This window comes from Myotis nattereri, assembly GCF_964212035.1.
Source record: "Myotis nattereri genome assembly, chromosome: 4".
Classification (NCBI taxonomy): Eukaryota; Metazoa; Chordata; class Mammalia; order Chiroptera; family Vespertilionidae; genus Myotis; species Myotis nattereri.
The window spans coordinates 40,971,846-40,992,934 of NC_138079.1; the positions used below are offsets into that span (position 1 = coordinate 40,971,846).

Sequence of the window (21,089 nt, forward strand, 5' to 3'; positions counted from 1 at the left end):
CAGGACAGAAACGGTTTCAGTCCCTCTGTGAGTCCAGAGCAGAGGTGGAGTCCCGAAGGCAAGCTGAGGAGGAGACAGGTGGTCTCACTGTCATTTTCCTTAGGGTGCAAAATCTCTTTAATCCATTGGCAGGTGTGATGGTTCATTTTTCTGTGTCGACTCGGGCAGGCTAAGGGGTGCCCAGACAGCTGGTAAAACGTTATTTCAGATCTGTGAGGGTGTTTCCAGAATAGATTAGCCTTTGAATGAAGACTGAGGAGAGATCGCCCTTACCAATGTGGGCAGGCATCCTCCCATCCACGGAGGGCCAGTTCTCTCTCTTCTTGAGCTGGGACACCCATCTTTTCCTGCCCTGGACGTCGGAGCTCCTGGTTCTCAGGCCTCCGGGCTCTGGCAGTTCCACTGTCACTGTCCTGGTTTTCAGGGCTTTAAACTCACACAGAGTTATGCCACCAGCTTCTCCAGCTTGCAGACAGCAGATTGTGGGGCTTTGCATCCTCCACAACCACATGAGCCAATTCCTATCATCTCCTCATATATATCTACATATTGGTTCTGTTTCTCTGGAGAACCCTCACCAATGCAGAAGGAAAATGAACAGATACTGGAAGTAAAAGATATCAAGTTCACTTTATATAACTCAAAAGCTTTTTCACTTGATCTTTACCTAGCACCCCAAGTGTAGGGATAGTCTAGCATCCTATCCATAGTATGTAATTAGTGGAAATACTGTCGTTGACCCATTACGAGATTAACTGCTAAGCCCAAAATACCAGTGCAGGTTTATAACAGCAAAAGGCAGAAACAGGTCTCCTGCTGGGTAGCTTGTAACTTCATTACAGACCATCTGTTTACTTGCAAAACAAACGTGACATAGCTGCACTGAATCTGGAGTATCACACAGCTGCTTTGAATACAAGTTGATTTCATTTCATTTGAGTCCTGGTATCGTTGCCATCAGCTTCCACAAGGAAATGACCAGGCAGGTTCTTGGGAGAGATACACTGTTGTCCTTGCAGGGCTTGGAATAGAGGAGTGGTGGTGAGAATACCTGAAGCAGGTAGATCATCTGTGGGTTTAAAAGAAACTGCTTGCATGTCATCTGGGATTAAAACTCTCACAATTGTCATGTCATGTTCATTCATAAACACTACTAAATACCACAAACACTATGAGCGGGTAGTTAATGACTCATATTATTTAATGCCAGGCAAGTTCAAACAGAGAAAACGTAAACTGACATCAAGTGGTTCCAATACAAATGAGAGTTCCTTTCTGAGGAGTATCAGTGTGAGGCGACCCACTCTGGTTGGGGAGACTGCCTGCCCTGGGTAAACCACCCAGGCTTGCTCTAAAACTGGCAGCGAGGAGGTTTTTGTGTGGGTGACATGGAACAAATGAAGTAGAGATCGATAGCTTTTTCAAGAAGCTCTAAAGAGCATACAAATATTGTAAGAACTTTGTAGAGTCTGAGGGGAAAAAACAAACAGAAAATAGAATGTCACCAACAGACCATAGCAAGAAAGTAGAAATCAATCACAAAAAAGCCAGTCAAAACTTCCAATAATTACCGGTTAAATAAAGTATAGTCCATCCATAAAAAAAAAAAAAAAACTTCCAATAATTTATGAGTTGAAGAACATATAATGAAATTGACAAAATATTTAGACCACACTCTTTTAAAAAACTCTACAGCAGTGGTTCTCAACCTTCTGGCCCTTTAAATACAGTTCCTCATGTTGTGACCCAACCATAAATTTATTTTCATTGCTACTTCATAACTGTAATGTTGTGACTGTTAAGAATTGTAATGTAAATATCTGATATGCAGGATGGTCTTAGGCGACCCCTGTGAAAGGGTTGTTCGACCGCCAAAGGGTTCGCGGCCCACAGGTTGAGAACCGCTGCCCTACAGTGAAGAGGACATACCTCATTCTGTACCACTCACCCACCTTGCTCATTGTATTTCAGCCCCAGTCTAAAGAAGCCAACTCGAGATAACATAGCCTGTGTGATTCAGTTTACATTCCTAATGGGTCATTCATGAAGGCTCTATTTTAGAGAAATAACTATACTCGGCATTCTCTGTAGTTAATATGCAAAAAGAAGTTAAGCATTTCATTGTTTCAGCAACCCTCTTTTAGGTCAGTAGAGGTACATTCTGTTCTGATAACTAAACAAAAAAATTCCTTTTAAACTTTACAGTTTTGTAAAATGGTTAAAAACATTTTCCACCAATGAAACATAAAATTTTTAAGTGGTGTAGCCAGAGTATTATTCAATTCTTATTTTAAGGATTTACATGCTTAGATACCTATACCTGTATGTGGTTACAATATCTTAAATGATGGACAGAAACTTTTAACAGTGGCCGTCATGGAGACGTATGTGGTTCTTAGAAGAGCAGGTGGAGATACTTTATATCCTTGATCTGTTACAATCTCTTGCCAAGTGTATTGATTATGTTTATATTTTACACTGTGAAGCCCTTTTTGATGTTTAAACAATCCTAAAATTGAGCTGTTACTTACAATCAATATGTCACAGTTTAATTGACAGCATATTTTCTTATTTGTACATAAATGAAAAGGATGAGTTTTTAAATCAGTGGCATCCTTTTTAAAATCAATGGTGTCTTAAGACTGACGACAATAGTATCCCTTAATAGGGAGTGGAGAAATGCACCACTTTAATGGTTGACATCTACCGGGAGAAGTGAATGAGGGAACTTGTGAAGCAGCATTCTGTCACTGGGTTATGCAGTCACCTACCCAGCTGCCTCTATACACAACAAGGCGCTGTGCTTTGAGGAAGATGGGGGACGTGGGGAAGAACGAGCATCTTTACTGTATTTTCTTCACTGGTTTCCGTGTCAGGGCTCGTGGGGAATGACCCTCTCCATGCGCAGTTCCCTTTACAAAACGCTCAGAAATCTGATCAGTGACTCAGTGCAGTTTAGCGGCCACGGGGTGCAGCGCACACTCGCACATCTGCGAGGAGAAGGGCTGCGGTGAACTTTCCCAGAAGCGACGGGTGGAGGGGACCCACTTCCCGCTGCGGTCGGTCGGAGACGCGCTCACCAGAGACGCGCTCTAAGCAAAATAAGCGGCGTGCTCCTCCCCACGGGCCGGCCCGGCCCGGCGTCCTCCTGGGGCTCCCGGAGGGCAACGGGAGAGTCCCCTGCCCTGTGACCTAAACTGGCCCAACTCTATGAAATCCATGACAGACGGTCCAAGAAAATGGGAGCACCCCTTCACCAGGGCACGTCGTCCTTTGGGCATCGCCTCGCAGGCGGCGCCAGGGACTGTCCCAGGCACAGGGGGTGCCCAGCTGCTCTTCTCGTGGGAAAGGCTGCGCAGGTGGTCCTAACGGCCCGGGGGCGGGGGCCAAAGGGCGATGCCTGCGGGCGGGCTGGGGCAGCGGCTGCCCTCGCAGCCACGGAGCCCGTGAAACAGGTGCTCTACGTGTGAAACGTCTACCTTCACCGAAAAAGCATCCCTGGGGCAACCTTGTCACTCCAGTCTAAACCTTTAAATCCGCTATTCCTAAATTACCACAGTATGAGTCACTTGCAGATTTTCAGCTAAGTCGCCAATTTTCCAGCGGGCCACAGCGCTCAGCCTGAGGTCCGAGGCTCTGCACGGGGCTAAGGGGCGGCGCCCTGGGGCGCATTCCTGACCTGGGGAGCGGGGGTTGGGGGGCCTGCACGCGGCTCTGCTCCCCGGAGGATCAGGAGAGACCCAGAGGCAGCCGCCCAGGCCGCGGGGCCCACTTCCAAGGCCCCCGCCAGACTGAGTCACTGAGTGCGCGAGTCAAAGGCTCCCAAAGGAAACAATGTCTCGTCTGGTTTCCCCCGTCGGGCAGTGGCCGGCAGCCCGGGGCGGGGAGGGCGGGGAAGACCCGGCTCGCTGCGCCGCTGGGCGGGACCTGGGGGAGCGGGGCAGGCGCCCTAGGGCTCGGGGTCGCCCAGCCTCAGGGGCAGCTCGGCAGCTGTGCAGCGACCCGTGAGAAGCGGGGCCCGACGACCGCGTCGAGGCGCACACTCGGCGCCGGGGGGCGCCCTTCCCTCTCGCGCAGCGCGGCGCCCGGCCCCGCCCCTCCGCGCCCCGCGCCCTCTTAGCGCCACCGACCCGCCGAGCGAGCCGTGGGCGACGCCGAGCCTCCGCTTCTCACCCGCGGAGAGCGCTCTGCCGGCCGCCCGCCCGCACCTCCCGCGGCTGGACCGGGCGGGAGCGGGGAGAGTGCGGAGCTCGAGCCTCCCGCAGGCGGGACCGTCTCCGGAGCGCGCCGCGCGGTGCGCGCCCGGCCTCGGACAATGGGGCTGCGGCGGCTGCTGCTCGTGGCGGCGGGGCTGAGTCTGTGCGGCCCCCTGCTGTCGGCCCGCGCTCCAGGCCGCAAGCCAGGTGAGCGCTGCCCGCGGGCTTCCTCCGGCCTCGAGCCCGGACCCCCTCGGGCATGGGGAGGGCGGGCGGCGGGGCGCTGCCGGGAGACCCAGTGGGCACAGGTGGCGCCCTCTCCTAGAGGGGGGTGTCCCCGGCTGGCCCTCCGCCTCAGTTTCCTTCAGAAGCCGAGCAGGCGTTGGGGCTGAGGTCCACAGCCTCCCCGTCTGATCCAGGCCGGGCGTGCGCATCACCCACCCCGCTTCGGGGCTCAGCTGAGGCCCCCTGGCCCTGGGTTGTGGAGGGTGCCCCGGCCTGCGAGCTGGGTGCTGGATAGGGAGGAGTAGGGGCCGGGTGTTCCTGGGGAAGCTTGCGCTGCTTCATTGCATTTGTCGTCAGTGTTCCTCCCAGGACCCCACCCAAAAGAAAGTCTCCCGTTGCCCCAGTGAACTTTCTGCCCTTTTCAGTATCAAGTGGAGACCCAATCCCGCTGAAGTTTAGTTTTGCTGGGATTGTGTTTCTTGAACATTTTACAGGTGAGGAAAATGGTATAGAGAAAAGCTCAGTCGCTTGGCACGTTTAGGAGAAAGTCAGTACCAGCAGCCCCTGGCACGGGCCTGGAGTGCTAAAGGGGCTGGCGTCCAGGCGGGGTGGTTTGTTACCTAGAACCCAGTTCCGGGGAGAGTAGAGGAAAGAGATCACAGCTCAGCTCCGTCAGACACCGTGGAATTTCGGTATTTCAGTGTCTGGTCTGCTGCAAGGCGGAGGTTGCGCACTAGAATATATTTACCAGGAGCAGTGTGTTTTTAAGTATCTGGCCACTTGACCAAATAAATGTATTTTCCAACCTCTGCCCCCCTAAAAAAGCAGCGCAGAGAGGTTGTTTGTAGCCTGTAAAGACAGTAGTTACAAAGTGAGGGGGGAAAAGATGTAATGTCTTTATAGTAACAGTGCTTTATAAGTTTTCAGCCACTTTTCTTCACGCAGAAACAAATCCTAGCTGGTTTGCTTGTGATCTGTGAGAGTGTGCACCCATTGTTTCCACACTAGAAACAGTGCAGAGGCATCAAGATTAAGAGGTGACAGCATCTTCTCTGCTGTCTTTGCTCAGAGTAATATTGAGGTGATGCTTTTAGGAAAAGTAAGAGTCCCAGACAGGAGCCCAGAGTTTTGCAGCAGCTGGCGGGCCTGCCTGTGGCTAGCATGAGCATGATCTCTTGGAGTGTTTGGGGAAACAGGGAGAGCTGAAACATTGTGTATGCTGATGTGTGATGCCCGACAGCACTTGGTAATTGTATTTTGGGACAGGCTCTTAAGCAGACACATTTTTGTTGGAGATTGGGATGGTGCATCCACCTTAGTCTCCTTTCCTTAGTCAGTGGTTCTCAACCTTCTGGCCCTTTAAATACAGTTCCTCATGTTGTGACCCAACCATAAATTTATTTTCGTTGCTACTTCATAACTGTAATGTTGCTACTGTTATGAATCGTAATGTAATTATCTGATATGCAGGATGGTCTTAGGCGACCCCTATGAGAGGGTCGTTCGACCGCCAAAGGGGTTGCGACCCACAGGTTGAGAACCGCTGCCTTAGGTGGAAGATGTTTGGCCTGTTGGGAGTGAAAGTAAGGCTGCTGTTTCTGCCATGCGTCTTGTTTTCTCATCACCTTAGATGGTGCGTGCTAATAAGATGCAGAGAGCTGATGTAGACAGAAAGATAACTGAACAAACACTGGCTGAGTTATCTACACTGGGTCTGGAACTGTCTGGGGAGGAAAACAAGAAAGGAGGATGACAGGGGACAAGGAACACATGTCAGGCGCCATATTCAGTGTCAAACTTTGGGCCAGGAGGCATTTTTACTTCAGATTATCTCATTTCACACTGTTACAAAGTGGGGAGGGGGGAGATGTTTTAATGTCTTTATAGTAATAGTGCTTTATAAGCTTTCAGCCACTTTTCTTCATGCAGAAACAAATGCCAGCTGGTTTGCTTGTGATCTGTGAAAGAGGGTGAACTCATAGTTCTCAGAACACACTGTTAGGTGGGAGTTTATCCCCATTTGCCAATTCTGAAACTAAGGCTCAGAGACAGCGTACGAAAATTCCAAATGGAAGACGGGGCCCTGGGCGCAGGCAGTAAGTGGGGCCTTGACTTTAGAGGGTTTGAAATCACTGAAGGTCTGCTTTTTATCCTCTCTGTACATTGGCAGTTCTAAACAGTGCCTGTGACAAGCAGCTCTGTGAGACCCCAGCCATAGACACCCCCCAGGGCTGGCTCTGCTCGCCAGTCTGAGCCTTGCCAAACCCCTGTCCCACTTTTTGTCCCCACTCCTGTGGCATTTCCTGCGCTGTCACTCTGTGGGTCCGTCATCTCCCTGGCTAAGATCATAAGCTGCCGTTTATCCCCATGGAGCCTGGAACAGAAGTTCACCCAGCAGATATTTACTGAGAAATACTTAAGTTGATAACCAACCAGTTCACAGTCCTCTGCCCAGACAATTTAAGTGAGATGACTTGCCTTCATCCAAGAGGACCAGTGTCCAAGAGGTGATGTTTGTCAATTTTATAAGGACCTGGAGGGTGAAAAGGTTCAAGAATGACTGATGGTGACTGTAGCAGAGGGGATTGGGTGGGAGACTCCACTTGCTGCCCTCCTGCCCACAGGGTCAAGCCCAATTTCTTAGCCCAGAGTGAGGCCCCCTCCCCTTACAGAATGGGTCCCCGCCTCTGCCCAGCCTCATTACAGATCCTCTCCTATTACATACCTATTATATTACCTGCACTTCATCCAGCCCCCTCTTTAGTTCCTTCCCCAAGAGCTATGCTTTCTATGGCTTCTGCCCTCCTGCCACTCCCTCTGGCCAGAATGCCCTCCCATCGCTTCTCGGCCTTTTGGCTAAGATCAAGTGCAGAATGCCCTCCCCACACCCCACATGTTCACATGTAATTTAAAACAGCTACCTTATATCGAGAACCCATTATAGCCAACACTTGCTTAGGTACATTACATATCCTACCTTATTTATTCCTCATAACAACCCTCTGAGTTAGTGTCGTCCCATTCTACAGGTAAAGAAACTGAGACCCAGAATGGTTAAGTCACAAGTCTAGTTAGAAGTGGAACTAGGATTTAACCACAGGCCTCTCTTAAAGGCAAGCTTTCTCTACCATCCCCTATAGAGAGGAAGCTTTTCAGACCGGAAGCTCCTCTTGCAGTAGAGAAGTAACGCCACTGTGCTCCCCAAACCCCCTAGAAGGCTAAGACTGTGCCCCATTGACTTGGTAGCCCAGGCCTAGCACATGGAGGAGTTTAGTAAACATTTATGCTCAGACTGTGGTATCCTGCCATTTGCCTTAAAAAACAGATGATAAAACAGGCTATAAATAGATCCCTAGCATGAATATACTAATTAATTGACTGTTACTGAGAGGTTGTGGTCTTAAGCCCAAACAGAAGACATAAAACGCCCTGGCCAGTGTAGCTCAGTTGGTTATGATTGTCCCATGCACCAACGGGTCACTGGTTTGCAACAGTTTGACTCCTGGTCAGGGCACATGCTGGGGTTTTTGGTTTTCTCTCTCTCTCTCTCTCTCTCTCTCTCTCTCTCTCTCTCTCTCTCTCAAAAAAAGGCACAGAACTCAATAGCGATTCTGCTTAAAGTAGACCAGAAACCTTGAAAGTCAAATTTCTCATTAACCAGCAAGCAGTTCTCTAATATTTATCTAAATTCTTCCTTCCCTCTCTCCCTTTTTTCCTTCTCCCTCCAATTCATTCATTCACTCCTTGGTGGTTTTGGCTTTATTTTTATAGGACATATTAAAATAGTAGGTTCACTCTTCCTTGGTGTGAGGGCATTTTTGAGGCATTCCTATCCCTTTGTTAGGAATATTCTCATGTTTTTTCTGGTGGTCACCTTTCTACCCCTCCATATTTCTAATTCAGCATTTCTCAATTTCTTACATCTAAAAGGAGCAGTGTGGCCCTAGCCGGTTTTGCTCTATGGATAGAGTGTAGGCCTCTGGACTGAAGGCTCCCAGGTTCGATTCTGGTCGAGGGCACATGCCCAGGTTGCGGGCTCGATCCCCATAGGGGGTGTGCAGGAGGCAGCCAATCAGTGATTCTCTCTCATCATTGATGTTTCTAACTCTCTCTCCCTCTCCCTTCCTCTCTGAAATCAGTAAATATATGTATATATTAAAAAATAAATAAATAAAAGGAGCAGTGTGCTGTGACCCTAACCTACAGCTTTTCAGCAGCTCTGAATCCGCTCCTTTTCCGAAGCGCTTCTGTCCAGTCTCCTTCCCTGTGCCCTTCTCCTCCCCCCTCAGTCCGCTCACCTCTATCCTTGTCACCCTCGCAGACTGGAACTCAGGGGAGCCTGGAGCTGGAGTTCCACGGAGACAGTGGAGCCACCAGCACCCTGGGTTCCTAATCTTCCTCCTCCTCATGTTGGACACACATCCCTTTTCCCCCTTGAAATTCTCTCTTTCTTTCTCTCTTTCTCTTTTTCTTCCTTTTTTAAATCGAGGTAAAATTTACATAGCATAAAATTAACCACTTTGAAGTATGCAATTTTGTGGTGTTTATACATTTGCAATGTTATGCAGCTATCACCTCTGTCTAGATCCAAGCCATTTCATCACCCCAGAAGGAAACCCTGTATTCATCAAGCCCTCGGCCCTCATTTTCCCTCTCCCTCGAAACCACCCATTTGCTTTTTATCTCTGTGGGTTTTCCCTCTGCTCCGTGGTTCATATAAATGGGTTCATGCAGTGCGTGGCCGTGGGTGTCTGGGGAACTACCCTTTCGTTTTCCTGAGAGCCTGGGCCCCCCTTCCCAGAGGAGTCATTAGGAACCACAGCCTTAGTTCATGTGTGGCCATGATGCTAGGCCACAGTTTCAACATTCAGAGTTTTCTGGGTTTGGTTTGGTTTTTCCTGTTTTGTGGTTTCTTTCATTTTGCTTTTTGCCCTCTCTTGCTTAGGCCTACCAGGGCTGGGGAACCTTTCTTCTGCCAAGGGCCATTTGGATATATGTAACATCATTCCTGGGCCCTACAAAATTACCAACTGAAAAATTAACCCTCTATTTTGGTCAGACATTTAATTAACTCACCGCTAAAGCCTTAGCAGGGCCAGACCACATGATTTCTTGGGCCTTGTACGGCCCGTGGGCCGGACATTCCCTACGCCTGTCTCTGTAGGCTCAGGTTGTTATTTCTGGATTTGAGCTTCTACTTCCCCCAAGTACCCTCTCCCATTGACCTTGTGATGTGGGTGGAGAAACCCACTGTAGTTACCTCCTCCCCCTCCATCCCAAGGTATCCAATGACGTTGACCACAAAAGGTCATCACAGGCCTTTGCACGTTCTTTATTTGCTTTCAAAAGAACCTGCCTTTTTAAATAACAGGAATAATCTGCATTTGCACTTGAAAACAAACTTATTGAGCTTTAGGAAATCTATTTAGACACTGCATAATCTGTATTTCAAGTTTGTGATGAATTAGAAGGCAGATATTAAATTATTATAGAAGAGTGTTTTCCAGTATTTCCTTTTATTGCTAAACACCATTAAGAACTGTAACAAATACACTTTTTCTTGTGACACAATAGCTGTGTGTGTGTGTGTTCAATAAATATGCATGGACAATCATAGTATATATACAGATATACTCAATTTTACCACATACTGTGCAACCTGATATTTCCTACACTATTCTGTTTTTTAAAATGCGTGTTACAACTCTGTAAATTGATTTCATAACCACTGAAGTTTTTACCATCTTTTTTTTTTCCTTTCTTTTATTAATTCTCACCCAAGGATATTTTTCCATTGATTTTTAGAGAGAGAGGAAGGGAGGGAGAGAGACAGAGAAAGAGAAACATCAATATGAGACACATCAATTGGTTGCCTTCCACTCGCTCCCCAACCAGGGCCCGGGATTGAGCCTGTAACTGAGGTACGAGCCCTGGACCAGAATCCAAGACCCTTCAGTCTGAGGGCTGAAGCTCTGTCCACTGAGCCAAACTGGCTAGGACTCTACCATTTTTTAAAACCTAGCACAGCACATACAATGAATTGTCCCTGGTTAGCAGAATGGAAGGCCTTATTTGCTTTGAGAGAAAAGTTCTCTCTTCCAGGAAGTGTTGTTAATGATTGTTTCTCTCATATCTGGAACCTGATTTGCTTGCGTTCAGGTTTACAAAGTGCAGTAGCACTTGGGTGGGGTTGGAGCTGGAGACAGCTTGATATCGGGAGGAAATGGTGATTATGACCAACTTTTACGGTAAATTCGTTTTCATTTTAACTGGAGGTTTTGGAGGGCAGAGAGCAACACTCCCAGGACACTGAGCTCAGGGCCTGTAACTTTGGGTGAGCACTGGCCCAGGGAAGTGTGGACCACGGGGGAATCCGAGTAGTTCCCAGAGAGGCCAGATGGTGTCTTGGCCCCCTGTGCCAGGCCCTGGCCTCCCAGAGGCTCCAGGCAAGCCCCCCCCCCCCAACACACTTCCCTTCTGTCATCTTTGCACCCCCCTCAGGTCTTGGGTACAGTGGCATTTACATTTTCCCTTTGTCTTTACTTTGCACTTCCCTGTAAGGCCTCTCCCAGCTTCCTCCTTGGTTTGCTTTCCTGTGCTTCCAGCTGAGTGGGATGTGGGATGGGAGGATGCAGCCTCTGATGCTGGCAGCCTCTTACTCTGCACAGCAGTGTTTCCCACTTCGTCCTTTAATTCTGCCTCTTCCACAGCCAAGATTGTTGTTCCCTTTCTGCTCTTGCTTCTACTCCATCTTGAGCAATATTTTAAAGGTTTGTTTTTCTGTTTTGTTCTTGAATGTCTCTCTACGACATCTGTCCTGTCTGTGAGGGCTGGGCTGTTGGTATGTGGTCGGTGGGCAGCAAGGGTCAACAGGACTCCTGAGTTCTCCAGCAACAGCTGTGGGCATCATTGACTTAAGTTACACATTCACATGGCCATGTACTCCCTGCTATTGTTAAAAGGATGGGCAGGTTCATTTGCTGGGTGAAATTCTTAAAAAAAAAAAAAAAAAAAAAAAGTACTCTTTTAGGAGGAGGTCCTGAATTCACAAGTTGTTTTTTGTTTGTTTTAAAGAGACTGGGTAGAGTGGTGTGGTTCAAAGGGATGAGCTTTGGAGCCAGGCAGATCTACATTAAAATCCTGGCTCCTCCACTTTCTAGCTGTGACTTTGGACGAGTTACTCAGCCTTTCTGTGCCTCCGTGTTGCCCATAAAGTGAGAGTTACAGTGCTTATGAAAAAATGTTAGCGCTACACGAGGTGAGGTAAGGAAGTGCCAGACACACCGTAGGTGCTCAACAAATGGGAAGTGTTTTTCAGACACCAGTTCCTCCGCAGTCCAGGAAAAGCCGTAGGAGTTGCGATCAAATTCTCTACATGTAAAACTGTGCTCAAACAAATGTTCAAGAACCTCTCCCCCTTCAAAACAAAAGAAAAACGAAAGCAAGAACCCTTGCCTTAGATTCCAGTGGCAAGTAAATATGCAGCCAAAAAAAAAGGGGGGGGGGGTTTTACATGTACTTTTTATTATGAAATTTTCAAAGATACCCAAAAATAAACAGTATAATTACCGTTCATATCTTGTTTGTCTATACTCTTGCGTTTCTTCTCCACAAACTGGACAAATTTTAAAGCAAATGACAGACATATCCTTTCATCTACAAATATATCAGTATATATTCTTAGAGATATTACCTCCTTTTTTTTTCACATCACCACAGTACTATTATAACACCTACAAAACTGAACAATTTCTTAACATCATGTACTGTTCAGTCAGTGTTCAAATTTCACTGATTGTCTCATAAGTACCTTCTTTGCAGTTGGTTTAATTTGAACCAGGATCCAACAAGGCCTTCTACTGCACTTGGTTGATAAGTCTCGGAAATCTTTTTTAATCTGTAACTGTTTCCCCTCTCCTCCTTTTATATTTCTATTTATTTGTCAAATAACTGGGTCATGTCTTATAGACTCTCCTACATGCTGGATCTAGCCAGCTGCATCTTGTAGGATTGCTTCATAGGCTCATATGTCCCCTGCACTTTTTTTTAAATATGGTCGGTACATTTAGAAACTAATCAAATTCAGGTCTGGTTTATGCAAGCGTACCTCAGCAGTGGTGCTTTGTACTTCCTATTACATCACCTCCAGGTTATATCTATCTATCTATCTCTATCTCTCTCTCTCTCTCTCTCTCTCTCTCTCTCTCTCTCTCTCTCTCTCTCTAGATCTTAACATTGCCCAGTGGATTTGGTATTGTCAGCTTGATCCAGCCAAAAGTTCTTCACTCTTTCACCTAACAGTTTTAGCAAGCACTGGTGATCACTGAGCTAAATTCATTATTACACTAAGAGCTTCAACATGAGGCTTTTCTAAATCTGTTATGGCATCTGTGTTTATGAACTAGAATTATTTTATAAGGAAGAACTTTTACTGACTATTTGGTTTCCCTGAAATATTGTTTAGATAGAAAAGGCAGGATAAATGCTTGAAACTGGTCTTACCAGTTTTCAGGCCTGGTCCTCTAATTTCCCCCAGAGGTGACCAAAAGGGCTTTATTTTCCTTTGAGTATCATTATGAACGCATGGATCGCAATGCATTTGTCATGTTTCAATTGTTTCGATGCATTTCCGCCATTATTCTTTTGATGGTTGATTGTCGCACCTTGGCCAGTGAGAGTCCAGTCAGACTGACTCCAGAGTCTTTCTGGCCTGATCCTAATATTTGTTGAGGATGCTCAAGGCTCATCTTGTGTATTTCCTACTCCAGATCTGGGACCCACCATTTCTTTAAGGAGCACTGGTCCTTCTCATTGGAAAATGGCGTGTGTTTGCAGCTGAGGCTGTGTGGCATTCCAATAACACCACTGTTTTCCCTCAGTGGAGCTATAGTGGGACCCTAGCCAGATTGAGGACTCTGTCACGTGTGCAGGGACCTTCCCTCAGTGGAGCTGCTTTTCTTTTTTTCCATCATCCTCTGTTTTATTTCTCTTTAGCTTGTAGTGTTGATTCACTTGTGGAAAAGCGCAGGGTACAACTGTCCTGCTCTGTGTGGGCAAGGTCCTGGAACTTCTGCTTTGTTAATTCCCAAAAAGCCCTCCTGGCAGAGCTCTGCGTCAGAACCGAGGCTGCCGTGCCCTGGAGGCTGGCCTGGCGTGAATCCATGGGACCCTGAAAGAGCGTCTCGTTACCACTCTGCCGCGAGGCCAGATCTCGTCCAAGTCAGAAAAAGCATTGCCTGGTTTGCTAATGTTTTCAAATCTCTGGAGCTAGAGAGACCATCTTTAAGCTATTTAGCAATATGCTACATTCAGTAACAAAATGACTCTTCGAGAGTCATTTAGAGAAAGCTAAATGAAGTGCAGTTTAGCAAGAAGTGTGAGAATTGATTTTAGGACATGGCTGCTTTTTGTGTGAAACCATAACTTAACAAGAAAAGCACCAATGAGTTGCAAGCGCTTCTGGCGTGCTGACAGGCACTTTCTTCCTGACCTGTTAGCTGTGCTGGGACCGGAGGAAAAGCCAGATGCCCAAACCTCAATTTGAGCCCTTAAGGGCCGTGAGCTGGCTGGATATATCTAGTCACCTGGAATTGGTTTTGTTCTTCTTTTGTTTTTTTTAAAGAAAAAGTTTATTTGGAAAGTCACAGAGGTAGGGAAAGTGAGCCAGTTGGGTATGGGCTTAGGAATCAAGTTACTGAAGCAAAAGTAGGGCCCTGGGAGCTTAGGAAGAGAAAGGAAAAGGTAGCACCCTGTAGGGGGAGAAGGCAGGGAGGGAGAGCTGGCTTTTTTTCTTCTTTTTTTTTTAATGCTGGTACATACCTAAACAAGCAAAGAAGTTTGCTGACATTCTTTAATTCTACAAAAGCCTTTAGAATATCAAACCTATAGTGTCAAGAAAAGGTGACATCTTGGGCAGTAATATTTAATCAACAGATTCTGCATTCTGAATGGGCTCCAGCCCAGCAATTTCATGTTTCAGTGGGTATTAGTGATTTTGTCATAAACACCATAGAGCCCAAGATGGCCTAGCCAGGGGAGGAGTTTTTTTAAACAAATACTTATTGCCAAAGTACTAATTATAGAGTAAATACTAATAGTTTTATTTTCAGATCAAGTGATAGTATCTATGAAGCTTAGTTATGACTATCTACTAGTTTTCAAATTTATCACTCCTCTCGGTAGTGTCTTAATTCGTGTGTGTGTGTGTATGTGTGTGCATGCACACGCATGCACTTTTTTACCCTGCACACATGACAGAAGTCCTTAATCTGGCCAGGTTCCCAAAACGGCAGAGGAGACCTGTGTTATTTTACAGTTCCTCTGGGTCAGCATTTTTAAGGATACATATCTCAGTGGTACTAAAATGCCAGCACCCATTCATTCTTTCTTTCAGCTCCCACACATTTGTTTTGACCTTGAGGGTAGCCTCCCGTTCCCCGGGGGCTGTCAGTAACAGTGTCAGACCTCCGTGTGACTGGGTCAGGATGCACACAGAATAAGTTAGGTGCATCACAGAGGGAAGAAAGTGATACTTCTAGAAAAGGCTGTGAATTTGAAATCTGATTTGCAGCTCTGAATGCTGGGACTACACACTTTACAACTCGTCCATGTCCCTTATCATACGGAAAAAAAAACTAAGCATTGCTAAATAGGAGAGAAGAGCAACCTAGATTCCATTTTAATTTAAAATAATTGAGAGCGAGTCTAAAAGCAAGCTACATTGAAGTGAGTGGGGCAAGATAATAATTACTTACATTGATTAATCTTTATAGTTTGCAAAGTGAATGCATGTCCTGTTTCATATTTGTAGACCAGACAGGTATTAGAATCACTTAATGGCTCTGAGACTGAGTTCAGAAGGGGCAAGTGACTCCTGAAAGGGCCAACATGAGAATGCAGATCTGTAATTAAAAACCAGTTTAAGGAACGCTTACCGTGTACCCGGTGCTGGAGATCCAGAGATGAATAGGACCAGTTTCTTACCCTTGCGGATTAATCTCGACATACGTGTACTCAGAGGCTCATCACGAGCGACATTTGTCTTTTCCCAGTGACAGATCTCCTACAAGGCTACCCCTTTACCCTCAGGGGCCCACTCAGGACCTTGCTGAGGGAGTTTGACCTCAACCCCTTACTGCCAGGCCCTGCCCTGCTGCTGTCTCTCAGTTGGTATTACTCTAGATTTAATCTTTATTTTGGAAATATATGCCAATTTATTGTATTTTATTTTCTGGTTCTAGAATTTTCATTAATTACTTTCTTGGTATTTTCTACTTTTTCATTTATTTCAATGAAATATTTTTCTTTACTTCGTTGAGCATCATTGTAATACATCCTTTAAAATCCTTACCTGCCAATTTTAACATTTGGTTCATCTTGGGATTGGTTTGCATTAGTTACCTTTTTTCTTAAGACTGCGTTACACTTTCTGACTTTTTTTTTTTTAATATCAAGTGATTCTGGATTGTTTGCTAGATATTGTCATACTTTAAAGACTCTGAATTTTGTTTTATTCTCACAAAGAATTTTGGTGTTTAACTTTTACAGACAATTAGTATCTTTGGACTCAAACTGCAGATGCTTCCTCATGAACAAAAAGCTCTAATAGCACCTAAGTTGTCTTATCTTTCCAACACATGCATGGTTCATTCAAGAGTCATCCAAAGCCTGAGGCGGAAATTACATTGGAATTTAGGGCTGCCCCTCTCTGGGAATCTCATCTCACTTTTCAGTTCGCATGGTTGCCCTGAACTCTGTCCTTTGGTTCATTAAGGTAGAAGGACTGTGGGCTTCCTATTTGAGTCTTAGCCATCCTTTATGTCACTGACTTTGACCTTCTCTCAAGCTAAACACCAGTAAAAACAAGAAACCCAGTGGTGTCATCCTTTCAATATCATTCATTCCTCCCCTCCCAACACCACCCTGGGAATCTCAATGCCTTTAGGTCATTGATTTCAGGGAGGAAGGGGTTTGTAATTTTATTCTAAGGGATGGTTGAGCCTGGTAGGACCTCACAGAGCCATAGCAGAAGCAGAACTATCTTTTTCTTTTTTCTTTTTTTCAGAGAGGAAGGGAAAGAGAGAGAGAGAGAGCTAGAAACATCAATGATGAGTGAGAATCACTGATTGGCTGCCTCCTGCATGCCCCCTACTGGGGATCAAGCCCACAACCTGGTCTTGTAACCTGACTGGGAATTAAACTGTGACCTCCTGGTTCATAGGTCGACGCTCAACCACTGAGGCACACCGGCCGGGCCAGAACTCTCTTTTATAGCATTATGCCTTTGTGTGAGTTTCTGTCTGCAGGAAGGTTCCACCCTGAAAAACAAAACCAAAAGTTTGAAAATCCACTATATTTATCCCATTTCAAGTCAGTTTTTAAATTTTCTAACATCAGTAATAGGTGACCTGCAAGGCCAGTCTTTGTTGTGAACACTGCCAATGTCGGAGACCCTGCCCTTTTCCCTCTAGGTGTCTCTCCCCACTCCTCAGCTTCCCAAGACCAACAAAGGCCCTCTGTCTGACTCTCCTTAATGGCAGAATTTTAGCAAAGCTTCTTGGAAGGAAAAGCTGGTTGAATGCCAGCAGCTAAGTGTTGCATTTCTTTGATGAACATTTAAAATGGATGATTTTGGTGGAAGAAAGTTATAAAAGGAGGAAGCATGCAACTGAGCCTTTATTTTGACTTCTGGCTGATACTCAAAGAGCCTGGCTGGCCTGGCATCTGCCACAATGCATGTAGCATTCTGGAACTAAGCCAGGGAAGGCCATCTGCCTGGACCATCTGTTACTCCACTGACCTACTGAGGAAGGAGACGAGGAGATAACTGGGGTTCCTTGTGGTTATATTAGAAGATAACCCGAGTGACAGTGGTTTGGGCCCAGATAGGATGAAAGATTTGGGACTTTCTGTTGGGTAAACAAGCTAAAGATAGTAGAGGAAAACTACAGTCACATGGATAATGGTCATGGCAATTGGAGCCCTTGGTCCTACACTGAATTTGCCTGTCACTCCATAACCTTTAAGAAGTCTCCTTGCCCTTACTGGTTTGGCTCAGTGGATAGAGCATCGGCCTGCAGACTGAAGGGTCCCAGGTTTGATTCTGGTCAAGGGCATGTACCTTGGTTGTGGGCACATCCCCAGTGGGGGGGCGTGCAGGAGGCAGCTGATCGATGTTTCTAACTCTCTATCCCTCTCCCTTCCTCTCTGTAAAAAAAATCAATAAAATATATTTTTTTAAAAAAAGAAGTCTCCTCAATGTTTGATGTAATTTCCCATTGAATGGGATAGGTTTCAAGGAGAAACTAAATGGAGAAAACGTAGACATGAAGGCATGTGGAGGTAGGAGAAGTCATATAGCCTGGAAATGATTCGTTTATGTAGATGGTGGTTACTATAGTATAGAAATCACTTTTTCCCTTCATGTCAGGGTCTCAGGCCAGATCTTGAAAAGTGTATCATTCACCTCTGTTCCTCTGAGGAGCAGAGTTTTGAAAGTGTTCGCTTGTGTCAAAACATAATGTTTTTTGAGTTAGCTAATTCTCTGATAAAGTCTGCAATCCATCTGTGCATCACCTGTTGTTTCCCACCCACTCTCCTCATAAGAAAACAAAAGCAACAGTAACATGCACTCTCTATTTGTCTCTTGAGCCTTTTTAATTCATTCTCTTTTAAATTTTATTTAAAAAAATATTTTTCAGATTTAAAAGCAACAAATGCTACTGTGGTTCCCCGGTCATTTTTTCTCAGGAATTCCGAGGATAAATTTGAGCCTTTCCCATTGGACGGCGACGATGAGGACAAAAATGGAAGTGGGTTACCTGAAGACAGATTAAGCTCCATCAATCACAGCAGGCCTCTTCAAAAACGACCCCATGTGTTCATCTCAAAAGATGCCTCGGGATATCTGACCAGCGCCTGGTTGACTCTCTTTATCCCCTCCGTCTACACTGGCGTGTGTATAATCAGCCTTCCTCTAAACATCATGGCCATCGTTGTGTTCATCGTGAAAATGAAGATCAAGAAGCCTGCCGTGGTGTACATGCTGCACCTGGCCACGGCAGATGTGCTCTTCGTGTCTGTGCTCCCGTTTAAGATCAGCTATTACTTTTCCGGAAGTGACTGGAAATTTGGGTCTGAAATGTGTCGCTTCGTCACCGCAGCATTTTACTGTAACATGTATGCTTCCATCATGCTCATGACAGTCATCAGCATTGACCGGTTTCTGGCCGTGGTGTATCCCATGCAGTCCCTCTCCTGGCGTACCATGGGGAGGGCGTCCTTCGCCTGTATGGTCATCTGGGCTATGGCCATCGCGGGGGTGGTGCCACTTCTCCTCAAGGAGCAGACCACCCAGGTGCCCGGGCTCAACATAACCACCTGCCATGACGTGCTCAATGAAACCCTGCTCACGGGCTTTTACGCGTATTACTTCTCGGCCTTCTCCGCTGTCTTCTTTTTTGTGCCGTTGATCATTTCCACGGTCTGTTATGTGTCTATCATCCAGTGTCTGAGCTCTTCCACAGTCGCCACCCAGAGCAAGAAGACCCGGGCTTTGTTCTTGTCCGCGGCTGTTTTCTGCATTTTCATCGTTTGCTTTGGACCCACAAACGTCCTCCTGATTCTGCATTACGCGTTCCTCTCTCAGAATCCCAGCACAGAGGCTGCCTACTTTGCCTACCTCCTCTGTGTCTGTGTCAGCAGCATAAGCTGTTGCATCGATCCCTTGATTTACTATTATGCTTCCTCTGAGTGCCAGAGGTACCTCTACAGTATCTTCTGCTGCAAAGAAAGTTCTGATCCCAGTAGCAGCAGTGGTCAGCTGATGGCAAGTAAAGTGGACACCTGCTCTACTAACCTGAATAACAGCATATACAAAAAGCTGCTAATTTAGGAAAGCGGCTGCTGGAAGGTTACAGAGAAATATTTGAAAAAGCAAAGAACCTGAGGATTCTATTAGTCCCTGCCAAAAAATAGTATTTACTCTTTTAAACAATAAATGTGTGATTTGCATGCCTCCTTCTTAAGAGGGCCATTAAGGGTATATATTTATTAGTAACAGAAAAGGATAACATGAATAGAAAACAATGCTATTCCAAGACAGTATTGCCAATGCTACAATAATAACTGAATATTACTTTTTGATATATTTAGGTGACTTACATATATGTGTGTGTGTATGTGTGTGTATATATATATATATATATATATATATATATATATATATATATATATTTTACACATGTTTGCAATGCAGTATAGAACAGACACTTTGAAACCCTCTTTTTCTCCCCAAGAGATTATGAAAAAGAATTATGATTCTCTGATTTAATATGCAAGGTCTAGGTTGGCGGAGGTTAGCCCAGAGCATCTGAAGATGTCCATCTATAGGGAAGGATTCTGTAGTTTGGACTTACACGGCTTTTGCAAATAAGTTTATTTTGAACTTGGTCAACAGATTTAAGTTATTAAGAGAGAACAGTGCTATCTATGTGTAGAAAAAATTCTGTTTTTCATTTTAAACATATCAAAGTTTGAATTCTTTAAATTATGGAAACATGATATGGGTAGCATTTTTTAAAAAAATATGTTTTTATTGATTTCAGAGAGGAAGGGAGAGGGAGATAGAAATATCAATGATGAGAGAGAATCATTGATTGGCTGCCTCCTGCACGCCCCCTACTGGGGATCAGCTGACACTCTATCCACTGAGCCAAACTGGCTAGGGCTGGGTAGCATTTTTGATGTTTTACACATTGTATACATAAACCAAGAATGAGCATAGGCCCCACTAGTGACCTGAGGTTGGCCCCGGATAGAGAGCTCCAAGCAGTACATACTAGGCAAGGTCGCTCCAGACCCTGCAGCTGAGCCTCCCAGAGAGCAAGGGATCCAGGACCACCACATTCACTCTCCTGGGGTCCCCTCAGGGGTTGGCTATGAATGACCGAGTTCAGTAGAAATTGGCAGAATAAGATGTGCTATCCCAGGAGATAATGAATATGAAACACTTCTCTGCCCAATCCTTTTAAGAACAGAAAGAAGGCACGTTCACTTCCAGCAGTTACCCTGCAAGGTCCATTCTCAGATGGAGGCAGCCATGCAGCAAACATGACCACCCATGATGTGCTCCGGGCACTCCGATGGGCGCTGGGCAATAGAGGTGAATAACACTAGGTCCTCCCCTCAAGAACAGAGCAGACCAGACACAGGGTGTGATGTGTATATAATAAGTACGTCGTTATATAAAGAAGTGTTTTTAGCCAGATGTCATCCAGCCAGTTTCACACAGCCTGTCAGTTGAAAAACTTTGAACATTTGGATTACTTGTTCAAAGTTTTGGATTACTGCTACAAGTGGTCATAACTTGAGATTAAAACACAATACAATACAGGACGTGTATTTTTGTAAATAAGTCCTTCAGTCTATATACATGGACACTGTTTATTTACAAATGTTTTTAATAAATTACCCAAACCAGGTTTTAAAAAAGAATTATGTCAGTCTGATTAAAAATAACTGAAGAAAATTAAATTGACTTTCAGTTCTAGCAAAATTATTCTATATTTTCCATTCACTTTTCTTAATCGTTATGAGATTATTTTAAAAGCATTTTTTAGCCCCATATTGAGTGTCAAGTATAGAAAATCCTCATGGATTTGACAAAAT

The 21,089-nt window shown here is 45.5% G+C and overlaps 1 protein-coding gene across 2 annotated transcripts; it reads left to right on the plus strand.

Moving 5' to 3' along the window:
• Nucleotides 1-3,975: 3,975 nt before the first annotated feature.
• On the plus strand, nucleotides 3,976-19,477 carry F2R (coagulation factor II thrombin receptor; the record flags this gene model as incomplete). 2 transcript variants are annotated; one of them, XM_081088611.1, is made up of 2 exons in its annotated part: nucleotides 3,976-4,403; nucleotides 18,122-19,477. In XM_081088611.1, the coding sequence occupies 2 exons, from the start codon at nucleotides 4,316-4,318 to the stop codon at nucleotides 19,312-19,314; spliced, it is 1,281 nt and encodes a 426-aa protein (XP_080944737.1). In that variant the 3' UTR covers nucleotides 19,315-19,477. The 2 variants fall into 2 exon arrangements, with proteins under 2 accessions (XP_080944737.1, XP_080944736.1); XM_081088610.1 differs by having other exon boundaries at nucleotides 4,316-4,484; nucleotides 18,122-19,439.
• Nucleotides 19,478-21,089: the final 1,612 nt, after the last annotated feature.